This window comes from Passer domesticus, chromosome 1, assembly GCF_036417665.1.
Source record: "Passer domesticus isolate bPasDom1 chromosome 1, bPasDom1.hap1, whole genome shotgun sequence".
Classification (NCBI taxonomy): domain Eukaryota; kingdom Metazoa; phylum Chordata; class Aves; order Passeriformes; family Passeridae; genus Passer; species Passer domesticus.
In genome coordinates, this window is record NC_087474.1 from 78311702 (window position 1) to 78339663 (window position 27962).

General features: G+C 37.6%; 1 protein-coding gene across 4 annotated transcripts in view; it reads right to left on the minus strand.

The window, feature by feature from the left end:
• The window catches only part of GMDS (GDP-mannose 4,6-dehydratase), a 406491-nt gene that overhangs the window by 244776 nt on the left and 133753 nt on the right, over window positions 1–27962 (minus strand). For all 4 annotated transcript variants that reach the window (XM_064426280.1, XM_064426290.1, XM_064426297.1 and 1 more), the window contains exons 5-6: window positions 9574–9766; window positions 8590–8694 (exon numbers count right to left, since the gene is read on the minus strand). In XM_064426280.1, coding sequence (XP_064282350.1) covers window positions 8590–8694; window positions 9574–9766 — 298 coding nt within the window. The remainder of the gene's footprint in view (window positions 1–8589; window positions 8695–9573; window positions 9767–27962) is intronic.

The window sequence follows — 27962 nt, forward strand, 5'->3', positions numbered from 1 at the left end:
ACACTAATATATCACATGAAAAATTTATATATTGGCAGAATTTTAATAATAGTAAGACACATCTTCAGAAACTTAACATATCATTAATATGGCAATAATGACTAAAATATTAAACACTCGTTACTTATAGCAACAATATAAGATAGATTTATTTATGCAACATCTCTTGCAATAATGATGGGACCTTTGTTCTTTGTGTGATTTTTTTTCTCTTCCTCTCTTGCCTATATTTCAGAATACAATGATATTTAATGAACTGCAACAGAACAAAATAATCATGTAGATGCAATTGTGAGCAAAAATGGCTCAAGGAATTTCTTGAGAAAAGGAAGAAATACAGAAGAGGTTGGCCGTGGCTGAGTCCCCACATCTGGGAAAACTATCCTGCAGTATGCTCTTCTGTCTGAGGCTCTGGGTACCACTGAACTATGACTTCACCATGCATTCAAAGGAGGTGTTCTTCCCCAGATGAAGTGGTTTCCTTCAGAGAGGATCTCAGCTTGGACTGCATTCCCACAGAGCCCTGGAATGGACCGGCAGTGGACCGGGATTGCATCTTTTGGGCATGGTCTCCTACCCATCAGCTACCGAGATCTGAGGTGACCACACTGCATCTGTACTGTCTCCTGAACTCTCCCCTCATGTTCCAGCAATGGGGTAAGTTGGCTAAATGGACTTCTGGATGAAACCAGTTCTGTTCTGCTGACCTTCTGCAAACTCCACGTTCACTTTAAGCTAGTTTGTAAAATGCAAGGTGTAAATCTCATAGTTCTTGCTTGTATTGCACTTCATGTTCTCATTTATACAAACACAAGAACAGCACAATAGTCACATTTTCCATTGTGCTTTGCCTGGGGAAAAATAAATGTAACAAAGGGGGAAAAAAATGAGGAGTAGGCATATAAAACATTATTTCTCAAAATCCTGCTACAAGTTTGTTTATTAATGAAGGCATAAGAACACTACAGGTGAGATACACAGTCTGCCACCCCATTTCCCATTTTGGACTTTCATAAATTTCATAGCACTTTATTTTAAAGTTTTTGGTTGATATTTAATTAGAGAAAAAAAATCTGCAAGTATTAGTTTGAGAAAGTAACACTGATATATGTTAATATAACTTAAGAAATATTAAGAATTACTTGGTAAAGCTTTCTAAATTTAACAGCTTTGACATTTTGTAAATTGTGGGGATACTCTGCCCTTTTTTTTTTTTAGATTAAAAAAAAGTTGAAATCAATCATGGAAGATAGCAAAACTTGTAATCTACTTTCTTCTCAGCACAGTATAAGCCACAAGAGAGCATATGATTTAATGATGAAAAGATACTTCTGATAAGATAATACTTCACTCAAGGAGAGATCTGAGTTGTGAATGCAGCTGTTCCAAAAAATCTAAACCCACAGGCAAGAAATTACTTATTTTTTGTACAAGCTAGATCCATAACTACTTAGGTAAACTGGTGGCAAACCCCAGAAAAGTACATCAGATACAGAAGTGAATAATTAGGGCTACTTTGAGATTGAAAAGGAAAAAAAAAAAAGAGGTGGTAAAGATTCCCACAAACTATTGTTTCAAAGACTGAATCAAAAAGATTTCAGTAGTCAAATTGTTCAACACAGTGTCTTACTTCTTCAATGAGTCACTTTAGAAAAATATCCTTTTATATCCTGATTCAGTTCATATACATGATTATTTCATTCCCAGATGTGACAAGTTGCACAGTATTGACCTGGATTATCTGGATGCTCAAAACTAAGAGCATGCAGAAATACTCTCACTCTCCAGTTTTTATTTCAGATGTCTGGTACTGCTTTCAAAACACAATTTAATGAAGGGAAAGCCACTCATATTTTGGTGTGGTTGCACTACCTTCATACCTTAGTGCTGGCAAGCACTATGGAAGCGGCACTAAAAATATAAGGTTAATATGGCTTATTAGCACCATAAGAACCAGATAAAAAATCTCCACATATTTTCATGTGCTCTGATCTGTATTAATTGGTCAGTAGCATGTTCAACATCATCATAATTATCTGAATTTGCTTATCTTGTAACACCAGCTCTTTTTCAAGGGGAAAACATGTACTTAACTAAAACAAAGGAAAGGTATTACCTGAAAATTTTCTGTTATTACAGTCAATATTGCTGCAAATGCATTTGTGCAAGTAGACTGTAATGCCCACATTTATCCCCAGTGATGTCTGACTGCATGTGTAGATAAGGGAACACCTGCATGGATCACTTAGCAGGATCAGTCTCGCAGCAGGGAGAAAAAGCCAGTAAGAATGCATGTCTCCAGGACACTGCATGCTTTCTCTGTTGAAACACGCAAACTAAAAAGCATGAAATGATCTTGGCTGCTCTATAGCACACAAATGTCTGAGTAAGTCCTTTTACATTGGCCATGGTACCTTGCCATCAAGTATTCAATGTGCAAGGCAGATGATCCTGATGACACCAGCCAGCCTGTGTGCTTCTCACACAGCAAGGAGCAGGAGAGTCACAAGCAATACTCTGCTGATTTTTTCTATTGAGATATACTCATGGGTTTGGAAATTTTGCTTTCAATGAATGTAGCTTTGCACTAAAATTTTACACACTTATGTCTTTCACAGGCCTCAACTTACCAAAAAAGCACCAGAAAAGCCTTTAGTACTTCCAGTGGTACTAGGTTGACCAAGCTTCTCTTGCATTGAAAGTGTTTTAAGAGATTAGTCTCCAAATACAGACATGAGAAAGGGAAATCTGGCAGATGTTAACTACATCTGTATACACTAGATGCAGAAGAGCAGCTGCTACAGTAGGAATTGCAGTTTTCTTGTGAAAGCCAGTAGCAGATGTCACCATCTGCTTCTGCCTTCTCTAAGAAATAGAGGCAAAAGGGAGACTAAAAGTTGATTACAAAAAAAAAAACAAACAAAAAAACCAAAAAAAACACCACACCCCAAAAACCCCCCAAAAAACCCAACAAAAACCATAACATCAAAAGGCATGCAGTATTTACAGTGAGTAGGGGAAACTCTTACCCCGTTCTCTCTGGCAAACCTGAGACCCAGATGCACAATAAAATCAAAGAACACTCCCCATTCTATTTAAGATATTATTTATTTTCATTTTAATCTTACTACATGTACTTTGACAACATTCAGCCTGCAATCTAATACCTAGCCATTTCCACCCTGGCTGAAAGAGATCACAGAAATGAGCAGTTGCATCCTTTCCCTCTGGCTATACAGCAATGGTCTGATGACAACTGCTTTACCAGAGCTGGTATCAGACACACAAAAATTCCCTACTGAATGATCTACACAGTGATGTCATGTGTGGAGGCAAAGTATTACTTAGCGGAAAAAAAAAACCCAACAAAAACCAAACAAAACTTTTGTTGCATTGTGTCAGGAAACATGCTGTACATGTTTGTACATCTTGGCAGATTAAGATCAGATGAGGCAAGCAATGAAGTGGTTAACCAAATCAGAAAGTTATCTCAGACATCCAAAGGCACATCTTGTAAACCTGAGACAACTTCTTACACAGAACTGAAGAGAGACAACAGTAAGGGCTTGTCTGGGACGAAACAAATGACGCTGTCAACAAGCAGTTTGCTTTCCCACTCAGAAAAGCAGGTATTAGCGAGATCCAGAGCCCAACAAAAGAACAGGAATCTTTCCAATGAAGTAAAAAAAAGGTTTGGATCAAGCCCCAGCTTTCCTGAAAACTAGACTTGCTAATTGCCTCACTCTTCCACTGTCAAAACCGTCATCTCACGGAACAGAAATATCTTTCCAATGCTGCTACAGGGCAAACATTTCCACACTGGTAATCTGGGAGACATGTTCAACTACCACCAGCAACTTGACAGCCATCACCTCCCCCACTGGGTATCCCATCACGTTGTTTTGAGGGGGAGGGCAAAAAACCAAACATTAGCCTGGAAAAGTTTTTTAGGTTTTCTTTTGTTCATTTTTGAATACAGAGACTGCCTGTAGCTACTGTAGAGCATATTGCTTTTCAGCTCGTGTCATACTTAGAAAATAAATAAGCTTCAGAAATGGAAGATCCCATTCACCTTGGCATGACCATAAATCATGACACTCTTGAGCTATACCTGGATAAAATGGATGAAAGTAACTGAAGAAATTAGCTTTAGCAAATATACTGCTAATACAGGTCTTTTCCCCAAAGGAAGCAAGTCATGCTTATCTTACATTACCAGACTATTACTGGAAGTAGTATGCCAGACCCTCAGCTGGCATAAATCAACACAACCCTACTCACTTCAGTGCAGCTGTGTTGATTTATGTGAGCTGAAAAGTATGTACCGGTCAAAAAGTGACTATTTCATTTTACAAAACAGTAAAAGTGACTAAGTGAAATGAGAGGCAGTACGTATAATATAAAGAAAATAATAGAAAGTACTACAGAAAGGCTCAAAGTAGATGTATATTTTATTAAGATTAGTCTAACACAGCCACTAATTTTACTTCATATGAAGTTTTAGATAATATTTTCTGCTGTTACATACACATGTATCTCTTGAGTATAGACCCAAGTACTTGTGCAATTTAATAATGCTGTACTATTCCCAAATTAAGATATAAGGCTCAGGCAGTGGGTTCAGCCAATCTTGAATTTATCACTGGTGTTTTTGTAAAGTCACTCTGATTGTCAGAACATGAAACATCATACTTAAAAGGAAGCCCACACAGCGAACTTAAGTGCACTATGGTGTCACATCTTAGAACTACTCCTGTTACTGTCTTTCTCTTAGAGAGCAAGATAAAAGTAGAAAACCAAATGTTCCCAAAGCCAGCACTTCTCTCAAGCCTTTGTAATTTTGAGAAATATGAAACCTTTCACATTAGACTTGAGCACTCTTTACCCTTATGAACCCTGTGCAGATTTCCCTATTATTTTACAGGCTACATGAGATTAACTACTGGTGCTCCTTTCCGAGTTTAAGCTGGAAAGGCTCAGAAGAAGAATTTGCATTCTGAAAGAAGAGGTGTAGATTCCTGAACTCCTTTTGTAGGGAAGCAGCTCTTGAGATTAGACAGTTCTCATTTTCACTAGGCTCGTGCACTGCTGCCCCAGCACTACAATATCAGAACATAATATAAAGAGGGATCGTGGCAGATGCACTTGGCCCCCTTATCCAAACTAGCAGTACAGGCTCCAAAGGATGTAAACGCCTGAGCTGCAGGTGCGCCAAGAACTCCTCCAGGAAACCCACAAAAGGGCAGGCTAACCCAGGGTGCATTGATACTTGGAACACATGAATAGTGTGTGGTTTTTCCAAGTTTTTCGATAAGTGAAGTACAAAGACAGCTGAGGGTCCAAACATACCTTCTCATACATACTTTCCCCATCACATGTAATTCAACTACAAGCCAACCACTTCATCCCATAAATATGACAGTTTAATTGAGCCTTCTTTGATCTCTCTCTGCAAGGCAGCATGGCTGTGTGGCAGTGATCCCCTCTTGAGTCAGGACACCTCTCAAAGTTGTTCCTTGAGCCAGAGAGACTTTTCTACCAAAACTTTGGATAAATGCAGTTTTAGTTCCGTTTAAATTGCAAGGGCACTGCTTTGCAGTGCCTTTCCCCTTGATCTGGGACTTATCTCAAGGTTTGAGATTCTTGACCGAAGACTGAGGTATCACAGTGGAGAGACCCCTTATTCACAACAGATGCTCAGTAAGTTGCTAATAGCATGCTAAATTAATAAATGAATGAAAAAATTATTTTTTTTAGACATAAACCATTGTAAAGGTCTGAAACTAAAGACTGAACTAGCTGCATCTAAGCTGCATCAGGAGTTTATAAACTTGACTCAATGGGTCTCCCTTACACTTTAGTGCTTTTAGTCTCTGTGCAAATCATTGCAAATTGATTCTAACTCAGTATTCATTTGTATGTTTCATCCATGTAGTAAGTAACAGAGTTACTTACTACTCTTAAATAATGTTTTTATACTTTATAATGTTTTTATAAATTGAAACGATGAATTTTTATAAATTCATATTAAATCCATTTTTGCTAAAATCATCGTGGGTGATTTTTTGAGCAACCCCAAACACTTATTTACAATACAGATCATGAAGCAAACTATTTATAATTGTTTCCTTGATTCAACATCAGTGACCAACTGGGCAGACAACTGCAATGCACCATCTTTCAACATGAGTACTCATACTTCAAATACAAATACTTCTGTATTTGATCACAGCCTACAATGTAGACTCCAAGGCATGAAAAACACATTGTATTCATCCTTACCATTGCCTTCCAGTGTAGCATATTTCATGGATCTCTGGCTACAAGGAATACTAGAGTTTGTCTCTTCACAGTTTTTTCCCATAAATACATTTTGCGAAAGAAACTTACAGAAAATTTCAAAAGTATGATTTAAAATTTAGGTATGCACTGTCCACCAGGAGTGATCAATTCTGCACTTCAGCAAGTGGCACTTCTGCAACCTTCTGCTCTTCTCTGATTCCTGGGCATTAGGTTTTGTGCGGACAAGATGCAAATAATACCACCATCAATGGGATGTTGCATTTGATGCATTCATTGTAACCCTAAACTAACTGAAATAATGGTATGTACTATGAAAAGAAAATATGTATTGATTTATTTAGGTATTCCCAATCTTTGAAATCAGTATAAAAAAAGACTAAACCATAAAGCATTCTAAAACTTCAATGGATATTACCAGCTTTGCACAGGAGTTTGAAATTCCAGTTAAATCCTCTTTTCCTCCTGAAGTGCCTTTGCAATCTTCAGAAATATTAAGAGAGTGATGAATGGCTATCAAGAAGCAATCTCAAAACTACTTTTATATTGTGTACAGTACATCTTATCTGTACAGTCTTCCAAACCTTTTCCCACAAAAACACCATTCAAATAACACTGGTCTGTAGTTACAGTTACTTTCATGGCAAGTACTCCTGCTAAGGCAAAAAGAGTCAACTGAAACCATTTCTAGGACAAGATTCCTGTTCATGGCATAAAGGGCCCAAATCTACACTCAGCAAACACACACACAATGAAAAGTACAGCCTGAGACTTCAAATCAGACTTGAGTGCTCTATGGGGACATTAAATGTGTTGAAAAGAGACCTCAGATTCCAAAACCTATTGCAGTAGCGTTAAAGCAGGAGCATCAGAGGGATCAAAATACCAATGAGTACTGAAGTTTTCCTCCTTCTATACCAGACCATCAGAAACAGTACATTTTCATAAAACTTTAATCTCGTTCCTTAACGTTATTAGAAATCATGCCAAGCTAATATTTTTTATTGCATATTCCCACATTTTTTACAATGGTCAGAATGTTTTGATTGCATAGAGATAACTCAGAGCAATTTGAGCATTAGTTTACAGCACACTATGAATACACCTCAGTAAACCCTTTAATAGAAAGCAAACTATTAGGGTGTCTAAATTAAATAAGCTAGTGAATATGACTCCCCTTTAATTTTGAACTTGTGCTTTATTTGCTCCAGTGAAGTGATACACCAGCTTCTACCACCAATTACTGTAAATGCCTACCCACTGTATGATGAGGTTTCACAGCTGACTTCCAAAGATTGAAATGAATATTTAAATCCTATTGACATGGATTCCTTTTTTCTCCTCTTTTTTTTTTCCTTTTAAGCAGAGTTGAAATTAAAATTATGGTCTGTTTTATATAAGTATCATATAAGTATGATTAAAAATCTTATGTTTGGTGCCAGGCTATAATTTATACAATTGCATTCCTGTAAAACTTGAATTTATTTTTCATTTAGATACAGACCACAATAAAAGGCTTCTGCACACAGAATTCAGTTTTCGGTGTTAATTTAAAGTTTAATTTTAGAGTGTTTTCTCCAGTCACAGTACTTAAAGGGCAGAGGAAAACTGTCATTGTAAAAGAGACTTCTAATCAACCATGGAGTCTGACTCAAAATAAATACCAGCATTAATTGTTCATAAAGTACTGCGAGTGGAAAAGGGATGATTAAGTGGAATATAAGCTGCATTGCTATTAAGGATTAAATTGAAAGGCATTTTAAAGCCATGTGTTAAAAGCCATCTTGTAAAACAGTATGGATCATAATTCAAAATGTTTTCAAAATATACCAGGCTGTACCAAGTAGTCTTATGAACTTAGAGCATCTATTATTTTTGCCTCTTAATTTAACATTTATACACAAATTAAAATCTTCAGTATGTCACACCTGAAATTATGTAGTTGCCCAAATAAATGTTTAGAAAACCTGCCTTTTTTAATGTGTCATGTTAACATTTTTGCCTTCACTTATTATCAAGAGGGACACAATATTAGATACCCAAACTTCCCTTCAGCGTTTGTGAACTGCAAAATGGAACACGATGCTTGAAAGGGAAAGCTGCTGTTCTTGAGCTCTGAGGCTCTGAGACTGCCAGGAGGGCTGCACCAAATGCCATGGGTAGGCTGCAAGTCATGACACCTTCCCTACAGAATTCTGGCAAGTTGAAATGAAACCTGTGGATGCAATGTTCCATTTTTCCAATCAGATATACGCAAGGTTGGAAACAGTTTCACATGGATTTTCTAACCTCTTCTGGGGCTTTCATGATTGAAGAGGATGCCATTCACAGCAAAGAGATTGTAGGCTTCTCTGAAGTTCACCACAATCCAGTAGGCATACAGTTTTGCTGCCCCTGTAAAAATAATTTTGAAGCATTATTGTATAAATGCACAGCTCATACACAGCTCAGACACACACACATTTCTGTCACATGCAAGGTGAAGTCCACATTTCAACAGCAAAGTGCTTTAATATTTGATTAGTTCCCTACATGTGCTGAATTTTATATTAAAAAAAAAAATTATTCTAATAAACAGGAGCTGAATGGGAAAATACTCATATTCTGAGCTGCCTCTGAACTGGCCAGGAAACATCAGGGCACTTTCTTACTTGTTTTCTTATACACACTCAAGCACAGCATTTTTTCTTTTACAGTATAATTAGCACGGTCAGAGCGTGTGAAATATGCCACTGTAGTGACCTCTGTTAATTAAAAAAAAACCCAAAACAAAACCAAAATTACTTTGGAGGAACAAAAGTGAAAATCTGGTGCCTTAACACTCAAACTGATTTGAAACTTTATCACTAAAATCCTCCATGCCTATTGCTTTAATAAGTGTTTCAAATTTCATATGAGTTCACGAAGGAAGAAGTGAGCTCTTGGGAGTCTTTCATTTAGGGGAAAAAAAAAAAAAAAAGAAATGAAACTTTATCACTTCAGTGGCCTCACAACCCTTTGTGAAGGAAGAGTCACCCCCTACCCCTCCTCCTTCAAGAGCTCTTCACCTCTGAGCTGAATGAACAAGGCCAAGTGAGATGCTAATTTCCAACCCCCAGGCAATGGCAGCAAATACTTTTTATATAGTAATTCATAAAGGTATGCCTCTCAACATGTCTAGTCACTTTAGCTCTATCATCATTCTAATCTCACATCCCAATGACTTCAGCCCTGAGACATGAGCAGGGAGAACAGACAGACAGACACTACACACACACCATCAGCGCTCCTCACCGTAAGGCGATCTTGGGTAAAAAGGGGTGGTCTCCTTTTGCGGGATTTCTTGCACTTTTCCAAAAAGTTCACTGGTGGAGGCTTGGTAAAACTTCACAGAGTTGATAAGGCCACAGGTCTTAATAGCATCTAGGAGCCGTAAAGTGCCAACCCCATCAACGTCAGCAGTATATTCGGCTAGGTCGAAAGAAATCTTGGGAAGAGAAAGAAATAAAAAACCACCGATGTTAGTAGGGCACCAGAACATGCCAAAATCATCTACAACCAACCAAAGCAAAATGTCACTTGCCACAGCCATCTAGACATTTCTGTACAGAGTAGATACTCAGTTTACAAAAGTACCCTCAAAGGATTTCTAAGAATAAATAAGTAGTTCCATAAATAGCCAAACCAAATGACTGGTGTTCCCTGGGATTATTTTCCCACGTGAAGTAAGGGGTAAGCCTCCCCATTATGGGAACATTATCAGGCACTCTCTTATCTCCACAGCTGCCAGTTTCCACAACAGTCACTTGGGCTCAATATCTTTGACACACTTGAATTTGGTTATAATTGCCCAAAATATATTTTTAAAAAGTAATAGGACAGAGAACATGACAGCACCAACATGTTTAAACCCCACCCTCCTCCCAAACTTTAAACAAGGTCCAGCGTTTTGCAATTTAAACAGACATCAAAGTTCAGAGAAGAGTAGAAATACCTGCTATCAAATGAGACTCCCAACACTATCTGACCAAGGTGTACCAGAGCTGTGGCTTTTGCACAGAGCTTAGAGAGATCATAAAGAGTGACTGCAAAGGGTTTGAGGTATGCAAAAATACTCTGACATCTCCAGCTGACATATTTTTCAACATATGGTAATAAAGTCATGCCCACTGGTGAGCCAAGATTCCTTTTTCTCTCCCCACTCCAGTATTTATAGTTACCTTTACAATGAGTTTGTCTTGTGGCCTATGCCACAATCAGTGCTCAAGTTTAAGCTTCCAGAGTGTTTCAAAAATATATTATTTTCTTTGAAGTTACAGAACAAGAGAAAAAAACACCTGGAAAAAGTAAGCTGAAGGTAAGAGGTGCGTTGTGACCACCCCAACCTGAAGACAGGAGAAAACATACTCAGAAGGGAGCTCACTCTTTTTATTTGGCGGTACAGGATGTTTTTCTGGAGGTTCCAACAAAGTCCCTGGACTCTGAAGAATTTTTTCCCACCAGTGCCCATCCCAGCAGCACATTCCTCCTTCCTTCTACATCCTCTCCCCAACTCGGGGATTTTGCTTATGCCAGTTTCTGAAAAAATGTTCCCTGTTTATACTGCCAATGTTATAAAAACTAAAGGTGAATGGGCTTTTAGAGCAGTCTCCTTCATGGCCCTGACCCAAAGAATTATTCTACCTATGTCCCCTCTGGCTAATTCAGACTGATAGCCCTGTATTCATTCCTCCTGTTAAGCCACTTCCCCTATTCAGTAACCACTGGAGATTTAAGGCTTATTTACACAGCAGATGGAAAAAAAAAATTATTAATTTGCATTTTCACTTATGGTAAATTTAATACAAGTGTGAAACTATCTAAATTGTGTTACTGTGCTCCGAAATAAAAAGGTTCACGCACAGTTTTGAGCTGAAAGAGGAAAGATATGAAACAAAACCAAACCTTCCTTTTCCTTTTTTTTTTTTTTTAACTGAAAGAGAAAAAAACACACAAAAGGCAACTTGATACTTTGTCTTATTAACCTGGTATGACCCAGCTGAAATTGAGGACTGATCTACTAAGAAGGGCTGTACATTTTTTGTTTTAATCCATTTGGCATAAAGATGACAGCCACTTAAGTCTCTCAACTTCAATGTCAGAGTAACTCTTAGGAAAGCATTGTAATGAGTAGAGGGTACAGTCAATAATGTACTAACCAACATAAATTGGTGTATTAATCGCATGTCCCAGCTATCCAATGAAAGCAAAACATATAATAGCCGTTGCAGAATGAGGAATTTACTTATATTAAGGTATTTATAACCCGCTAAAAACATCACCCTGAAACACAAATCATTGCTTCCATATTCCACTACAAAGAAAATAGCACATGGAACTGAGGGAGTCTAGGAGATTCCAGACTATAAAACCTCTTAACCAAAGGGAGCAATGAGGCCACAGCAGCAGCAGCCCTGGGAAATGCTCTCTCTGGCTGGTGTAGAGACCAGTTTCACAAGAGATGGTTTTCCCTATTGCCTGATGAATGACCTCAGTCTTCACCTTCAGAAAACACTCCCTGGGGTGTGAGGTAACTGTGCCCCCATGCTGACTGGGTCTGAGTGTCCCCAAGCAGAAACCACCAGTTCTGTGTTTTGTAATGCAGACTGCTGTTCACCAGGGTCAGGACTTAGACCACTAAATACATTTCATTTTAATGTTCAGGTTAGACAAAAATGGTATTCAGGAAAATTTAAAAAAATAAAAAAAAAATTATCCACTAAAACATTCAACACAAAAAACTCTGGATTGTTAAGAGACCCTGTGGAAAGTAAGGGCAGTTATACTACAAATACAGACAAAAGCAACCCAAATTTTAATTTGATTCTAGTTCAAAGTTAAAAATAAAAAAGGGTTTAAAAATACTAAATCAATTAAGTAGTTATAAATAAATCAGGGTAGAGCAAGAATGGGTGATCACTTATCCCTTACAACATAATTCCCCTCTCCTTATACAGTTTAATTTGTGCAAGACTAGCAGAAATACCAGAAAAAAAGGGGGGGAAAAAAGGGGAAAAAAACAAAAACAAAAAACACCCTCCAACTGCATTAAAAGGGATGTGCAAGAGAAAACAACATGCATGCATAACACAAAAAAAACAACAACTGAGTTATAGAAACCAAATATAGAAGCAGATTCCATAGATGTTACTCTTACAAATAATCTTCACTGATCTCTGTGGGACTACTTGAAAGAGTAAAAACTTCATGGATATTACTGTAAAGGCAGGTGTATAAAGGCTAAAACCAAGTCATACTTTATGAAAGATTAAACATTTATCCAGTGGGAAAAAAGAGCTGAGCTAATACCTACAGATGAGACTTTTCAAAGTGCCTAATTTATGACAACTTTCTTAAGTGCCTGAATTAGGAAGATTGTCTTCCTCTACAACAGTAAAGACAGCAGTGAGTCAGAGCAGAAAACATAACAGAGATGCTCTTGATCATGCTTTGGAGAACCTAACTACACACACCAATTTTTTAATTGAGCTACTTAAGACAGATGTTCCATTCTTTCTCCAAAAATCCAAATATATCTCTTACTCTCAACAAAAGAGTAAGACCTGCAACTAAAACTTGTTTTGAAGGAAATATGGAGTTTTTGTAATGACTGGACTAAGCAAAAGAAGCTTCTTTACCTGGCAGAAACTTTAAACCTGAAAGTTTTCTCAGCAGGTATTGAAGTAATGGATCCAATACTTTGGCCTCTTTGGACAGATTTAGTGCCAAAGGGAAATCATGGCATACCAACCAAACAGAAATTGTCTTCTCAAAACATATGAGTCTGAGTGACCTTGGCACTTTGTACTTCCCATGTACAAAGGGGACACCATGCTTTTGCAGCTGTCATTGCTGATCTCTGGAGATACTATAAAAGTATATTTTTCAGATATATCTATTTATTCCATTCAGTGCATAGCGATAAGTGAGTCATTACAAGAGGACAAAGAAAAATAAGGAGACATTTAACAAAAGTACTTCAAGTTCCAGGTTTCCAGGTTCTGAACATCCTGCAGAATTTCCTCAAATACTAAAAAGCAAATGGATTCCTTATATACGTGGGTATTCTACATATTGAGTATCTTCTTTGCTGGATTCATCCCTAATATAGTACATTTTGAATACAGCCAAGAAAAAACTTCCACAGCAAGGCTTACCATAGGACGATAAAATTTTCACAAAAAAAGCATGGCTTCATAAGTTATAATATTTCTGCAGGCACAGGACACAATATGAAAACACTGTACCACATTATGTCTCTTCTTTCATGTGGCTACAATCAGAATGAGTTTTGTGAACTGGTTTCTACCTTTTGAATTTGAACTCTTGTGTTCCCCTCTCCCATTTATTTGTCTTCATAATCAACAGATTCAATCTCTACAGGAGATATTAATTTAATAGAGCAATACTTTAAATACAGTGTTTCCCAACTGATCACTCAAAACCAAACTTAGTAAGGTCTTCAACAAGATTTAAAAGCTTACTGAAAAGTATCTAAATGAAAACATATGGGTCCTACCCTCCACAAGACCACATTCCTATCATGTCTATAAACACTATATATAAGACCGTAGACTTAATAATATTTGCTTCTGACAAATATGTTGTTGTCAACAATGGTGACACTCTGAAAGTTATCAATTTAGTGCACACATCGTTTTGACTTTGTGGGACTCTTCTCTGCTTTGTCATTCAGAAGACTCCAACAGACAAGCTGTGATCACATTAATTATTAGTTTCCTATTAAAAAAAAGGCATATGCTAGCAGAATGTGCTTCAATGCTCTACTTAAGGAATATAAATAATGATTTGAAATTTTATCTCTTCCTTACAGTCTTCTCAGTTTCAGAAGATGGGATTTCTGGAAGGCTGGTGTAACAAGAGGGAAGCTTATGTGAAGTCCCAGGAGGAAACAGGGTAGTATAAACGTAAATTATTATTCTGTCATTGTAAAAGGAGAGGTGGCTAACCTTACTATAACAAGAATTTAAGCATCACTGCTCTTTTGAAAAAAGCCTGTGGTAGATTCTTTGGGTTTATCAAAGGAGAAGATGTGTATCATATTATTAAAAATGGTTTACACCAGAAAAGCAAACCACAAAGCAGAAAAACTGCTCAGAAAAGTTTCAACTCTCACAAGTTTCACAGTGGTTACTTTTTTTGCCTTCTTTAAAATCAATTCTGTTTGCTTTGAATATTCAGTGTGCCTTCCACTGCCAATAAAAACCACTGGGATCACTTACATCATCTTAGTAAACAATCCCTAGGAACAGGAATGTAAAGCATAAGATTCCAGTTGCTAAATCTAATACAGACTATAGGCCAAGAATTCCTGTAAAGTCCTAACATACTGAAATAAAATCTTAGGGATTTTAGGAAATATAAAGTATCTGAGGGAGTTGAGCTGTGTTAAGGGGATGGGAAAGAAAATGTCAGGTAAGCTTCTCAGAGAATGTGACAATTCCTCCCCACCCCAGCCTTTTAACTCAATGAATGCTTGTCCTCTCCCCCAATAAAAAACAAATTGAAAGATACAAAATCCCCCAAACAATTACATATTTTGCTACACAGAAAAAGAATCAATTCAATAGTTCTGAACTGCTTGTTACTAAGTAACTGCTTGTTACTCTTGATATCTTAAAGCCCTATTCAATTTCTTAGCTAAACAGAAACAGACTAAAAAAAGTAGTGACTGAAATTCTGGATAAAACAACCACAGCCTTTGTAGATCTATCTTCTTTCCCATTTATGTCCTTGTTATCTCATTAGCAAAACAAACAAACAAAAAAGAAGTTATCTGTATAAAATTAGAGTATTTGGACAACATGATTACAAGTGGAGAACTAGCAAAGAAAAGATTTTATATGTGGAAGCAGAAGTCAACACTGTTTCCTAAAATTCACATTAGCCTAAGATATTCACAATATTGCTACAGCAAGAGAGCTTGGGTAATATGGATTTTCAAGTTATTTGTGATGCAAAGGAATAAGCAGTGCAGTTGATAAAGCCAGTGCTTATTCTTCTACTTTCCTAGCAGTGCTTACATTTTGCTCCTATGGTGGAGTTTCACTGTGACTCTGTCCCACTACATGCTGCAGGCTGTGTGACTGGAGGGACTTCTTGAAATGGTAAAAGTTTGGCTTTGACATCAGTGAGCCAGCATTTCACCTTCACCTCTAACTGTGGAGGCCCAAACCAAAGCACAAAAATAACCCTTTTACTGTTTGGGGATTGAAATGATCCTTGATGATCTTCAGGTTCTGTAAAAACTTCCTTTGTGCAGCTGAAATACTCAATGATCAAGAGGCCCCCTAACATATTCCACAGTGTATGTTCATACAGCAATTTCTCATGTTCATCTTGTGTAAATCATCCTTATAACTCTCCTCCAGATTAATTTCAAGTTCTTGATGCAAACCTACTGAAATAATCTTTAAAGAGAAATAACTTGGCTTCATTAATATCAGTTCCCATTTCCGTTCTTAGGAGCAAAAACTGCTACTTGCTTTTTGTTGGGTGGAAAAGAGAAAAAATGAAATAAACCCAAAGAGAATAAGCATGGAGAAATACTCCTTGAGTAAGAAAAGCTTCATATTTATCTGGCTCCCCTACCAGTAGGGGTTGAAAGTTGGATTCATTATTCAGTTTCCTGAGCAAGTGATTCCTCCCTGGCAAACTGCATGTGCAGTTGTAAATTGAACTCTCGAGGTCATCATGTTCACTTTTGTCTCTAAAGCAGCCTCCTGCTTTATGTGTGACCAACTAAGAGCTATAGAAGAACTAGCAGGTCCCTATTATTTTCAAAATTTGATGCCATAGCCCTTCAATTGGAATACCTATTCTCCATTTTAAAAAAACCAGTCTCCTACATCTTGTACAGTTGTCTCGACCATTGGAATCAAAGGTGTGTTTGGACCAGATCTCCAATAGAAGTAATTTGCCAAGTGTTTACTCTTCTGCTCATTACCTATCTACTGTAGTGAATCAAGAGAATTTAACAGATTGGATTAAAAGCAAGTTGCACAGAGACAGGTCAAAAGGCAATGGGCACAAGTTGGAACATGTGAAATTACAATTAGATATTAGGAAAAAGAAGAGTTCACAACATGGCTGGTCTCACACTGAAACAGGTTGTGCAGGGAGGATTTGACATCTCCATCTGTAGCATCTCCACTCTTGGAGATACTCAGAACTCAATCAGACATCACCCTGAGCCACCTGCTGTAAGCTGGTCCTGCTTTGTGAAAAGATCCAGTCCAGATGACATTCAGTCACTGCTGCCAAACTCCATTATTGCACAGTTTTAAGAAGAGAGGGATAGAATTACAGCAGTGTATTTCAAACATGTAGCAGCATCCAAGGAGCCGAACATGGATGTACAGTGTGCAAGAATGAGGCCTGGCCTTGTAAAAAACCAGTGATTTCTACTAGAAAAGTAGAGAGTTATTCACAGCAGCTTTTTGGAGACATGCAGTTCAGTTTGCTATTGATCATATCTCCTCCACAGAAGAGCTTCAGATAGAGGAATGCTCAGATCTGATAATAAAAAAAATACCAAAGTGGAGGAGGAAAAGGAGGAGGGATATCACAGTACATGAGATTCAGTATGGCCATAAACCTTTGTCACAAAAATGTAACCTCCCCATTAGTTTTGCTTATCTTCTCATCCATTTGTTATTAATTTGATGGAACTGGGGAGTTGTCAGGGTTATGTGATGCAAGGGATTTATCTTGCAGAACAATCTCTGACCCACTGTTCTAAGTCTTCAGTTTCAAATTACAGAGATTAGAAAAGAAGCAGGATTGATTCTTTATTCACTGTCAGCATGATTTTGTTCAGGGATAGCTTCAACAATATACATATACACCCAAACTTTTAAACACATGCCACATGCAGCAAAGTCAGGATGGGTTTTGATATTTCAAATATTGTAGCTTCAATAGCTAATGACATTGTAATACCCTAAAAGCTTTCTTACATACTGAAGTCCAGCTGTGCCAGAAGCCTTAAATGCTATTTAATAGAAAGACAAAAAGGGGCAACTTGCAGAGTCACTAGAGAACATTCAAAGGGAGATGTAAAAAGATAGCCAATTCATTTTGCTTTATATGTACATGGGGAATACAGAGCTATGAATAACATCCATGCAGGGAATGCAGTCACTTCCAAAGTACTAGCACCATTCTTACTCACTTTCACATATAAATACATTAACTTAAAACATACAGGTTATTTAAAACTCTAACATGACAACTATATTATAGTTTTGGGGATTTTTTTTACTTCTGGAGCATTTTTAAAAACTTTCATTCTCGCTTCCTTGATGCTTTCAGAACACATTGAAAGATGCTTTTCACAGTAGTGATAAAAGCACCATCACAAGCAAAAAAGAAAGAAAGAAAGAAAAAAAAACCCAATCCCTAGAAAGAGCAATCAGACCATCACCATCTATCTGCTTTATGATTCTGGTAGACTTTCAATGGATGACTAGACAGACGTTAAATAAAGCAATAATTTAGAATGGCAAAGCTTTGTTCCCAGCAGTCTCTTTTTGCTTTCCTGGCCAACAAGACTACAAAACACAGCTTAACACAATGGACCCTCCCAAATATTGACAGAATTCTGTATTGCCTAGGAGCCAGAATTAACCCAAAACTTTGCAAATGATGACCTTGCCTGACTCTCTTATACCTCCTACGAATGCATAAGATAAAACATCCCTAGGTTTATGGGGTTGGTCAGAAGTTCTGCCTTTTCAACCAGAAAAAAACTTATGTTTTCAGCATTTATTATTACTGAAGATTATTTCCCAGACTGCAGTTCTTTATTCCAAATGGCACTGTTAAAGAAACCTTAAAAGCAGTTCAAAATTCAGCTTCTCGGATACCTATAATGTATCAAAAATACTTCTCCCTTCATGACAAAATAAAATAATATTTCAAAAGTGGAGTTGACATATTTTATTATGAAGTAGGGTCTTCTTACCTTAAGGGCATTTAATCTGGAAAAAATGTACTGAAGCTATGCAGATCCTGTGTAGAATCGCTTAAATTGATCTTGAAAAACTTGAGAAAACTTGCTAAAAATCAAGAAACTTTTAAGAAAAAAAAATTATTAACTTCCCCCCTGTCCACCCATTATCTACAGTACCAATTATCTGCACAGTTCTCCAAGTTATGCTTTTCATTATTTTGGGATGGCTTTCTGTGCTACATCCAGTTGGTACCCAATGCAGCACAGCTTAAGATAAAATGATGGAAAAAACCACTGACTGCTGTTAAAGTCCTATAATTAATTCTGAACAAGCTGTGTACACTTTGAATGAAGCATCTGTAGAGATATGACATATACTTTATTAAAAAAATCCCTTCTTTCTATAATGATTAACAAAAGCTTTTACCTTTCACTTTATGGAAATATCTGTGATTTTTAATTTTTCTAAATTAAAGGAATTTTCTCCTCCTCTGAACAGGAATTGATACCTGCTTCCGAACAGCTAACTAAGGGTTGAAGGAGTGTCCCTGCTTCACAGGGACGCTCTAAGAAAAGAAAATTAATTACATCAGTGTGCATGTATTACTCATTAATGAGACCATAAACCCAATCAGAGAGACTGCCCACGGATAAGGGCCCAAACAGGGGCTAAGACACAGCCACCAAGTCAGTGCCAGAAAATAAGTTGCCATTCCACTGTGGAGCTGAGATAATACTGTCTGGAACCATGCAAGATAAAGCAACTTATCTTAGCTCTCTCTTATTGTCAACTACTCAAAAACCATCATCATCACAGGCTAAGGCCAGAGAGGTACCTCAGCTCTGACCACAGCTTGTGGTGCTTCAGCTGAGGAGGAGCTTTCAGAACAGGACTTCAGGGAGACAAATGAGAACATGAGCTTTTGAGGAAATGAATAATCGTGTGCGTACACACACAGAGGAAAAAGTGATGACTTCTTGTCTCAGGCAGCACAAGAGGGAAATGGTGGAATCACACATTTAAAAAATGTGTAGATGTGGCTGGCATCTGGGGACACATTTTAGTGGTGAAGATGGCAGTGTTAGATTAGTGCTTCAACTCAATCTTAGATGTCTTTTCCAGCCTTGACGGTGCTGTGATTCCATCTAGGTAACAACCTCTGCCTTGAAAGACCCAGGGAGGGGAGTTCAGAGCTCAGAGTCCAACACCTGCATCTGTGTGGCAAAAGAATTCCAAGTACTCAGTCTCAGAAGGCAAATGATGTCTTCCACATTTGTGCACTCAGTTTACTCTAAAAATAGTCAAGGTACACAGAAACACATTTTCTAAATAAACACTACTTCCGTCCTATTCTTGTCCACTCACCTTCCTCAAAAGTCCATATTCTCCCCTTATTTGCCGTCACTCACAATGCTTCTTAGTTACATGTCCACGGACCCAGTTCTACTTTCTGATTTGCCATAAATCAATTAAAAACAACACAACAGTTCTTTAGCTAGAATTCTTTCAGCACACCTCAGACTTCTATGCAATAAATGCCCAAGCCTTGTCTTTTTTCAATTTTACTGCATGTGCTTTAAGAATTCAATTGGAATGGCTAATTGCATGGTGCAAATTTGGATGGATAGGTATGTACTGACAAAAGTCATGCTCCCACAGCTGCCACCTTCCCCGCTCCAGTACTTCATCAGGAATGACTGGGAAAATTAATAAACATGCAACAGCATGTCAAGAAATAAGTCACCAGGGTTTGGCTTTTTCAGTTTTCTTTTTTTGAACAGGGCAAATAATTGCCTTTTCTTCCAATGCATAAGGTCATCTTCTGTGAAATTTCCCTCTGAAATCTAACTCAAAGAAAGGACAACAATTCCAAAACCCAGCAGCATTCTTCTCCTTTTACTCGTTCTTGGGAACAGCTACTTAAAGATACTTAAAAACATTCTTTAACTAAATAAAAGAGTCTGAGGTTTACACCAGCCCTGAAACAAAACCACTGAATCCTTCAAATTTATTAAAATTGCAACCAACAAACCAAACAAAACCACCCACACCCCTTGAAATGCTAAAGTGGGTAAACCCTAGCAGAGGAGCACTAATGCTCTCATACCTGTAGTGCATGTACAGGCACTACATATGACTAATTTTAAAATATGGGTATTAATAGCATCCACAAATACAGTAGCTGATGATGGCTTTGTTGTGAATGATGTAATAAACCTGTAGAAACTGCTTTCAGTAAACTCAGTATGTAATTACATACCTCCAAGTGGACTGTGATAGTTCTTCATCCTGTCTAGGAAGCTACTGGAGTGGAATACCCTATTATTCCTATTTTTAGTGCTCAGATTTTAATGTGGTTACAGTACTTTGGAAACCACAAGGCTTATGTCTTCTCCAGTTGCATCCTTTCAGGGAGAATACTGCTGTTTTCTGTGTGACATTGAGCACTCTGAACTCCAAGGTGATCCCCCACATAAAATGTTCTACTTAATCAACTGATCTGTCTTAAAAGGATGTGGGTGGCTGGCTAGGAAGAAACCTATGGGATGAAACCTGAGAAAAACGTGTCTCAACACGTATGTGGAGGTAAGGGGGAAAAGGCCAAGGGGCAGAGAGCTTAAAGGGATGAGACCCTCTGGTTAAACTTTATTGAACAAGCAGGATGATACTCTCAGAGAATAAATCAGCCTGTTATTTTTTCTGCTAGTATTCCCTTTGCCCTACTTTATTCTTCCATTTATTATAGACTACTAAAGCCTCTTCACTACAACTCTTAGAAAACAATCTATAGGCATAAATTTTAAAAGGCAGCTTAGGCACTCATGAGCCATGGTGATCGTAAATCAAAGCAGAACATTGCAACTGATTTGTATACTGTAACCCACAACCCTAACCTCAGCCCTGTTTTTCACCTATCTCTTGGACTCTGACACAGAGAAAAGAACTAGGAATAAAAGCTGCTCTTCACTTGAACATTAAGGTAAACCATTCATGAAAAGGGAATATGGTAGTCAACTAATCACAAAAACTCAACAAGTTTATGAGTTTTCCCTCTCGCCCCTAAGAACAAACACTTTATTTCTTTATTGCCTCTGACTGTGCTCTAAAACAGCATTGCAGTTTTTGTCTCTAGCAGTGCTAGAAGGGACAAAAGACCATACTGGCCTCTACAATGCAGTGCTTCTCTTTATCTATACCGTAGAGCGGCACTCGAGGTGCCAGAAAAAGTCCTCTCAGAGCAGCTTTGAGTAAGACTTGACTAATGTATAAAAAGCTTTGTCAGCTTTCAAAGTGAACTTGGCAGCCTCATGATGAGGCATCTTGGAAAACCACTGTGCAAGACAAGACCAACTTGCCAAAATGTACTGAACAAGTCATTGGACACGATCAGTGGAAACATCAAATTTGACAAATAAGGTGAAGTCTGTAAAATTGTGAACAATTGCACTTTAGTTTTAAAAGAATGCATGGCTCAGGCAGATGCCATGTCCCTATTGTATGCAAATATTTTATTTCAATTAGCACTTTTCAATCATGCTTTTTCTTTTCTGAATGACTCATGGATATCTCAGTCAAGAAATGGCAGGATCACAAGCACATGCCAACAGGGTGCATTTATCTCAAGAAGAGATAAATATGGAAGGAGTCATGTAAATCTATCTCAGGATTTTTTTCAACCTGTCTTCCCTTCCAAACACATTTTCTCTACATGCCTTCAAGCTTCTATAAAACAGCATACTCAGTTTCCATGTCCTTTCAAGCAAGCCAGTATTCACAAGTGTTTAATTGAAACTAAAAAAAAAAAATTGTGTTTCCAGAGCTTGTCCATCAGGCAAGGAAAAAAACCAAGTTCAGTCTGTAAGTTTTATCACATAGTATTAAGCCAAAGAAGTCATGATACTAACTTGCCCACAAAAAGCGCATACAAAAAGGGGAAATGTTTAGAGCTTCTACAGACCACTTGAGGTAGCCCTGCTGCACAGGCAGTGATTATCCATGAGGGAAACGTGCTGAATAGCTGTGAAGTACGGCTGGATGAAAAAATACTGAAAGTTAAGATCCGTGATTGCACACAACCCTGACATCAGCTAGGAACGCTATGTCTCATGGTTGCAGTAGGAGTTTTAGCTAATTTCCAGTGTGCTGACCCCAAGATGCTCTGGGGCTTTGAGCATCCTCATCTGGGATGCAAAAAGTTCTGTCAAGGAACCACAAAACACCGGGAGAAACAAACTGGTGCTACCTGCTTGCCAGAGAAACAGAGGAAACTTCTAAAGTGTCATATGGGAGTTTGGAAACATTAGTTAACTTTTAATCCTTTGTCACTAGTATACCAAGGAAGCTGGGCTGGGAAGGCTGAAAAATGTAAATAGCTAATGGTGATGAAAAATTCTATAATTGGTAAAAAATTAAAAAGTTTTGACATGAAAGCAAAACCTCAGCAAGTGTTTAACTTTCCACTCCTATAGATTTTAACACCTCTTATGTTGCAAGGGTACTCTCTCCACACACAAATTTGAGCTGATATTAACTGCAGTTGCATCTGAAAGTATGTATTTTTCATACTAGTTAGGTTCTAGGCAGTAATCCTTTTCTCAGAAACTGTAAGATTTAAATGAAGTCATCGTTGCTAAGTGCACTAGTCAGCCATATATCATGTTCTCAGAAGTACAAAGAGTACTCAAGGGTGAAAGTTTCTTATGATAATGTATGATTTCTGCATTAAATACAGAACCACTATTATACAATTTTAGCATCTTGCCAACTTTTTTTTTCTTTTTTTTTTGAGCAGGAATAGGAGGGAGAAATAAGGAGGTTAAATGGAACTGGAACAGTACTGTTTGTACCCTGGTGAATATTAGGGAAATGATAAATGATCCCTAGGCACACAGACTGATTTATGTAATAAAAAGTAAAATACCATGGGGTGGAGCCTTCGTGTGAAAATCTCATCCTTGGACAGCTAAAAGGTATGAAATGCACCCAAGTGTCTCAAATCCCTCAGGGTTGCAATTAACTCATGATAACCACACCCTCAAGAACTGTCTCCTTTGCTCCTCTGTTGGGTGGGAGGAAAAGGAAAGGGAAAGAGGTACATTTCTGAGTAAGAAAAATGAAAGATTGATAGTTTACATTAGTGCACACTTTAAAATAAAGCTACTAAGATTTCTTAATTTTTGATTTTTGCTAGTTAACACCATAAGTAAAGAGGCAGCACATCTCATGTCAGTATGAAAATAGAAAAAAAAAAAAAAAACAGGTAAAGAAGCCAATAAGGCAAATACACATAAACAATTTCCACATATATGCATATACCAAACTTGTTAGTAGCTTGCAGTTAACACAGTAATGGGATTAATAAACATAACAAACAAAATGTGATTAAACCTCATTCTGCAAAGACTATTACTCAGAAAATTCAAATTAACTGTGTTATCCCTAAACCAGCAACATGGCTTGACAATCCCACCGGCACACACCTACAACTTTCATTTTCTCTTTCTGGTTCTAGAAGACACAATTAGAGAGCACTGAAGTCATACTCTCCATATTATCTTGTAAAAGTCTGAACTCTTCCTTAAAATTATGGGGATAATGTTGGGAAGTGTTTTATTGAGGAAAAAAGTGAGAATCAAACCAACTTAGATTTCTTAGCTTATACTGGCCATACAGACAATCCTCAGATTCAGGTAAACAGACTTGGCCAATATATATCCAACTCAAATTAAGTGGTATCTACTTACATCTTTGCTGTATGGAAATGAGGAGGCATTTTTTTATGCTACAAGATTGCTGAATTTATGAAGAAAACTAAGCTCCTATGCTTGTAAAGTGTAGTGATGTCAGTCTAGTAATATATTTACGGGGCATTTTTATCCTGCAGAAAGAGGAAGTAAACAATGAATTTTCTTCCTGAGGTGAGAGAACACACAGATATTCAATTCCCTTTACTGAACTGATACTATTGGCTCTCTGCACACGAGTAAATACCGTGCAATTTATCATCAGAGGAATTTACCATAGACAGGTATGGGATCGAATTAGATACCACGCCAAAATTACAGCAGTCTGATCCTAGGAGTCTTGTTATCCCAAACTCTGCCCCAAGACTTTAGTTCCCTTTAACATTTAACAACCACCACCACTTTTGAAATTATACCTTCCCACAAAAATTCCAAATTCAAACTCCATCCAATTAATGTATTTGTATGAAATTCAGTACCTGGAAAATTAGCATGCTCTTGAAATTGTATGTAAAGACATTTTAGCATGCAGTACAGACAATACAAGCCGCATCTCAGATTTCTGTTTCAAATATTTTCAAATATTTTCTTCTTCCCTAGAAATCATAAAACTGAAACTGTTTCAGAAGCAGATATGATGTAACAGTTGCTCTAAAATGCACATCCTTAACAGCATAAGGTTTAGTTCAGATTTTGTCTCTTTAAAATGTGCAAATTCATCCTCAAAATCTTCCTCAACTGAAAATTATTCCACCTACATTAGGAAATCTCACCTAACTTTAAAAATATAGAAAATTTTACAGTTCAAGACTGCAAAGGAGGGGATAACAAAAAGTTTTTAGCTGTCACATTATTTTTCTCACATTTCCCTTTGCTATTCATCAAATGCTTGAATGAAGTCTTTCACTGTAACTGAACTATGACTTCATGATGTTTCTTCTATTGTTACAAGAGGGAATGACTGCCTTGACAAGGAGGGGCTGAGCTTTTAAAACGAAATAGGTATTTCTAACACAATGAGTCTACAGTTCATCCATCATCCATTCACAGCCCTGTCTTAATGAGGAAAAAATGTGATGTGCTCTGTGGTAAAGATGAACTAAAAATTTCACAGCTGGCAAGCCTGAGGTATTGTTTTCTCAGTAAAGACTGAGGCCACATACAGAGAAACTGATTGACTGCTCACCAGGTTTTTTTTTTTCCCCTTCTCACTTTACTACCTCAGTCTTGGACTTTATGGAAACGTGTTAAATACAGGAATTCAACTTTTATTATTTGATTTTTTTTCTTTTTCTTCAAAATTGTATCAAAATACCCACAGAATCACTTATCAAGCTGAGTTGGAAGGGACCCATAAGGATCATCGAGTCCAACTCCCAGCCCTGCACATCCCCAAGAGTCATACCAATTCATACATTTAAAATTAGGGTTTGGAGTAACTTACTATATTCTAGTATAGTGTGAAAAAAGAATCAATTTGAACTTATTACAAAATTCCAGTTATGACGTATGAAAATGTCTTTCATCTCCCTTTCTTTACAATCTCAGGTAAAATTTCTGGTTTTGGAACAAAAGACTGCAGATATTATCTTTGATAAACAGCTCCAAATCTGTCAGCATGTTGTCTAGACTGCAACTCCTCTTTAAAAGTCTATATTCATATGTAATATGCTAGGGAACAATAGTTCAACAAGCTCAAATTTCTGAAAAATTTATTATCTGTCTTATTCTTTATATGTCTTTATCTCCAGGCTTTTACTGAAAAACAAATAAATGATGCAAATATAAATAACCTCAGCTTAACCAGAGCTAATTTTGAGCCTCAAGTGCATACACAGATTGAGCAAAGTTGAGAAGTTCCCTATGTACACAGGGTTTCATCCTGGGGGAGCTGATGGTTGGGTAAGGGTCTAAGTTCTTGAGAATTCACCTTTCTAAGGAAAATACCATCACCAAAAACATGGTGTACACTGTCATATCATCACATACGATCATAAAAGCTTAAGCACATGCAATTGGTGTTGTATATTTTTAAACTGCTGCTGTAATCTGCCCTCCCAAACCCATAATCCTCCCTCAAATTAGAGAAATTAGTCAATCTGGATCCAAAGCCTGGAGTCATTAGATTACATTCGGTCAGAACTTGACACTCAAAAAGCTGGATGAGCATACAACCAGCACTATGCATTGACAGGATACTGCCAGCCATGTTTCAGGAACTCAGCGGTGAGAATAAGAATCCTACACATAATTGGGCTATGAAAAATGCATACAGCTACACGAGCAGTACTTGCTGGAGTGTAACCTTACCAAATCAATTCACACACTGAAAAAAATTTTAATTGCACAGCAATTAAGGAGTTCCTCCACACTAGGCTAAGGAGAACCACCAGATGCCTTGAATTGCAGCATGTGCCCCAGAGAGGTTGGAAATAGGACAATAGCAAGGATTTTATTAATAGTTATGAAATGGGCAAACTCCACATGCCTTTACCCTCCCCATGCCTCAAAAAACAGTCTTTCCTATTGCTTCATTCAAGTCCTGAGAATTTAGAAAATATAACGCTGTAATATTTCAGACCAGTCTGTCTTGGCAGCCTATTGCGCTCTGGCTGTAGAAGTGTCTGCTTTCAACCCCTAAGCCCTCGCAGCAATTATCCTGCTCTCAGACTAAACCTACCGAGCATATTTCAAAAGAAGTTACATCTAAACAGAGGGAATTCAACAGTGATCAATGCTCCACAGGCCTCGGTGGCAATAAACTATTTACTGCCTTAACCTTTCAAGTTTGCACAAGCGGAGCGCCCGAGAGCCCCGTGATGGATTAGCTGCAGTGTTTGGTTGCGAGCTGAGCAGCCGCCGCTGCTTCAAATCATCTGTCCAGCACCAGCGCCCGCCTCGCGGCCCTGCAAGCACAGCCACCCGCCAGAGATTCAGCCCTTCTGGGGCTCCACTGCCCACACGAAGTTCCTGCCAACTTCCCCTGTGTCCACCACCTCTAATGGAGTAATTTCGGAAAATAAAGCACATCAAAAGGCTGGGCATGATCCTAATCGTCTTTGTATTACCCACGCGATTATTACCTTATAGGAGACACAACACAGAGAGGATATCAAAGAGCACTCAGCACACTCGAGGCTGCAGTAGCTGATTTAGATCTGCTTCCCAGCTCTTGCAAGATTGCCAAAATAAATTGAAAGGGGGGAAAAAAAATTATCCCTATTGCATTAGTGTCGTTGTCACCAAGGCTTTCCCAGCACCCTGCTTGCTGAAATACAGTAAGAGAAATAATCCATTACAGATGGCTGAAGACACCTAAGCCTTGGCAAAGTACTTTTGGAAAGGCTGTCTTTACAGAAGTTAAGAGTTAGTTTTTATAAATTTCAAATGGAATTACTTTGCCTGCAACTTAAATGCAAGACTAGTTCTTTTATCATAGCTGTCTTGGTAATTCTGAGATTATTAGGATAAACTTTTAAAACCAGTGAGACCTCTGTAGGCCTTCTGTTTTTACAGTTTCAGAAGAATTTTATTTCTAATACCATTACCTGGAAATCAACCAGGTGATCACCACCTTGTCTTTCCAGGTGAGACATTTTAAGATGTGTTTTTCTCTTTATGTAGACATATATGTATATGTGAAATCTGTAGGCTAAGATACTACACATACACACTACAGTTAATTCAGGTACTCCAAATAATCATAGGAAATATAAAATCAGTTTTGTGTTTTGAATTTCCATATAAAACTTGGAGATATAATTTTAATTTTTAATTTAATTTCTGAAGGAAACAAGATTGTTTGTTTGGGTTTTTTTGTTAAACACTTCAGTGTTTATAGCTCAAATGCTTTAGTATGACGTGTGCTAGTGTAAGAATCTGGAAGCTAAACCAGAAACACCAATAACAGCCTAATTTCATACAG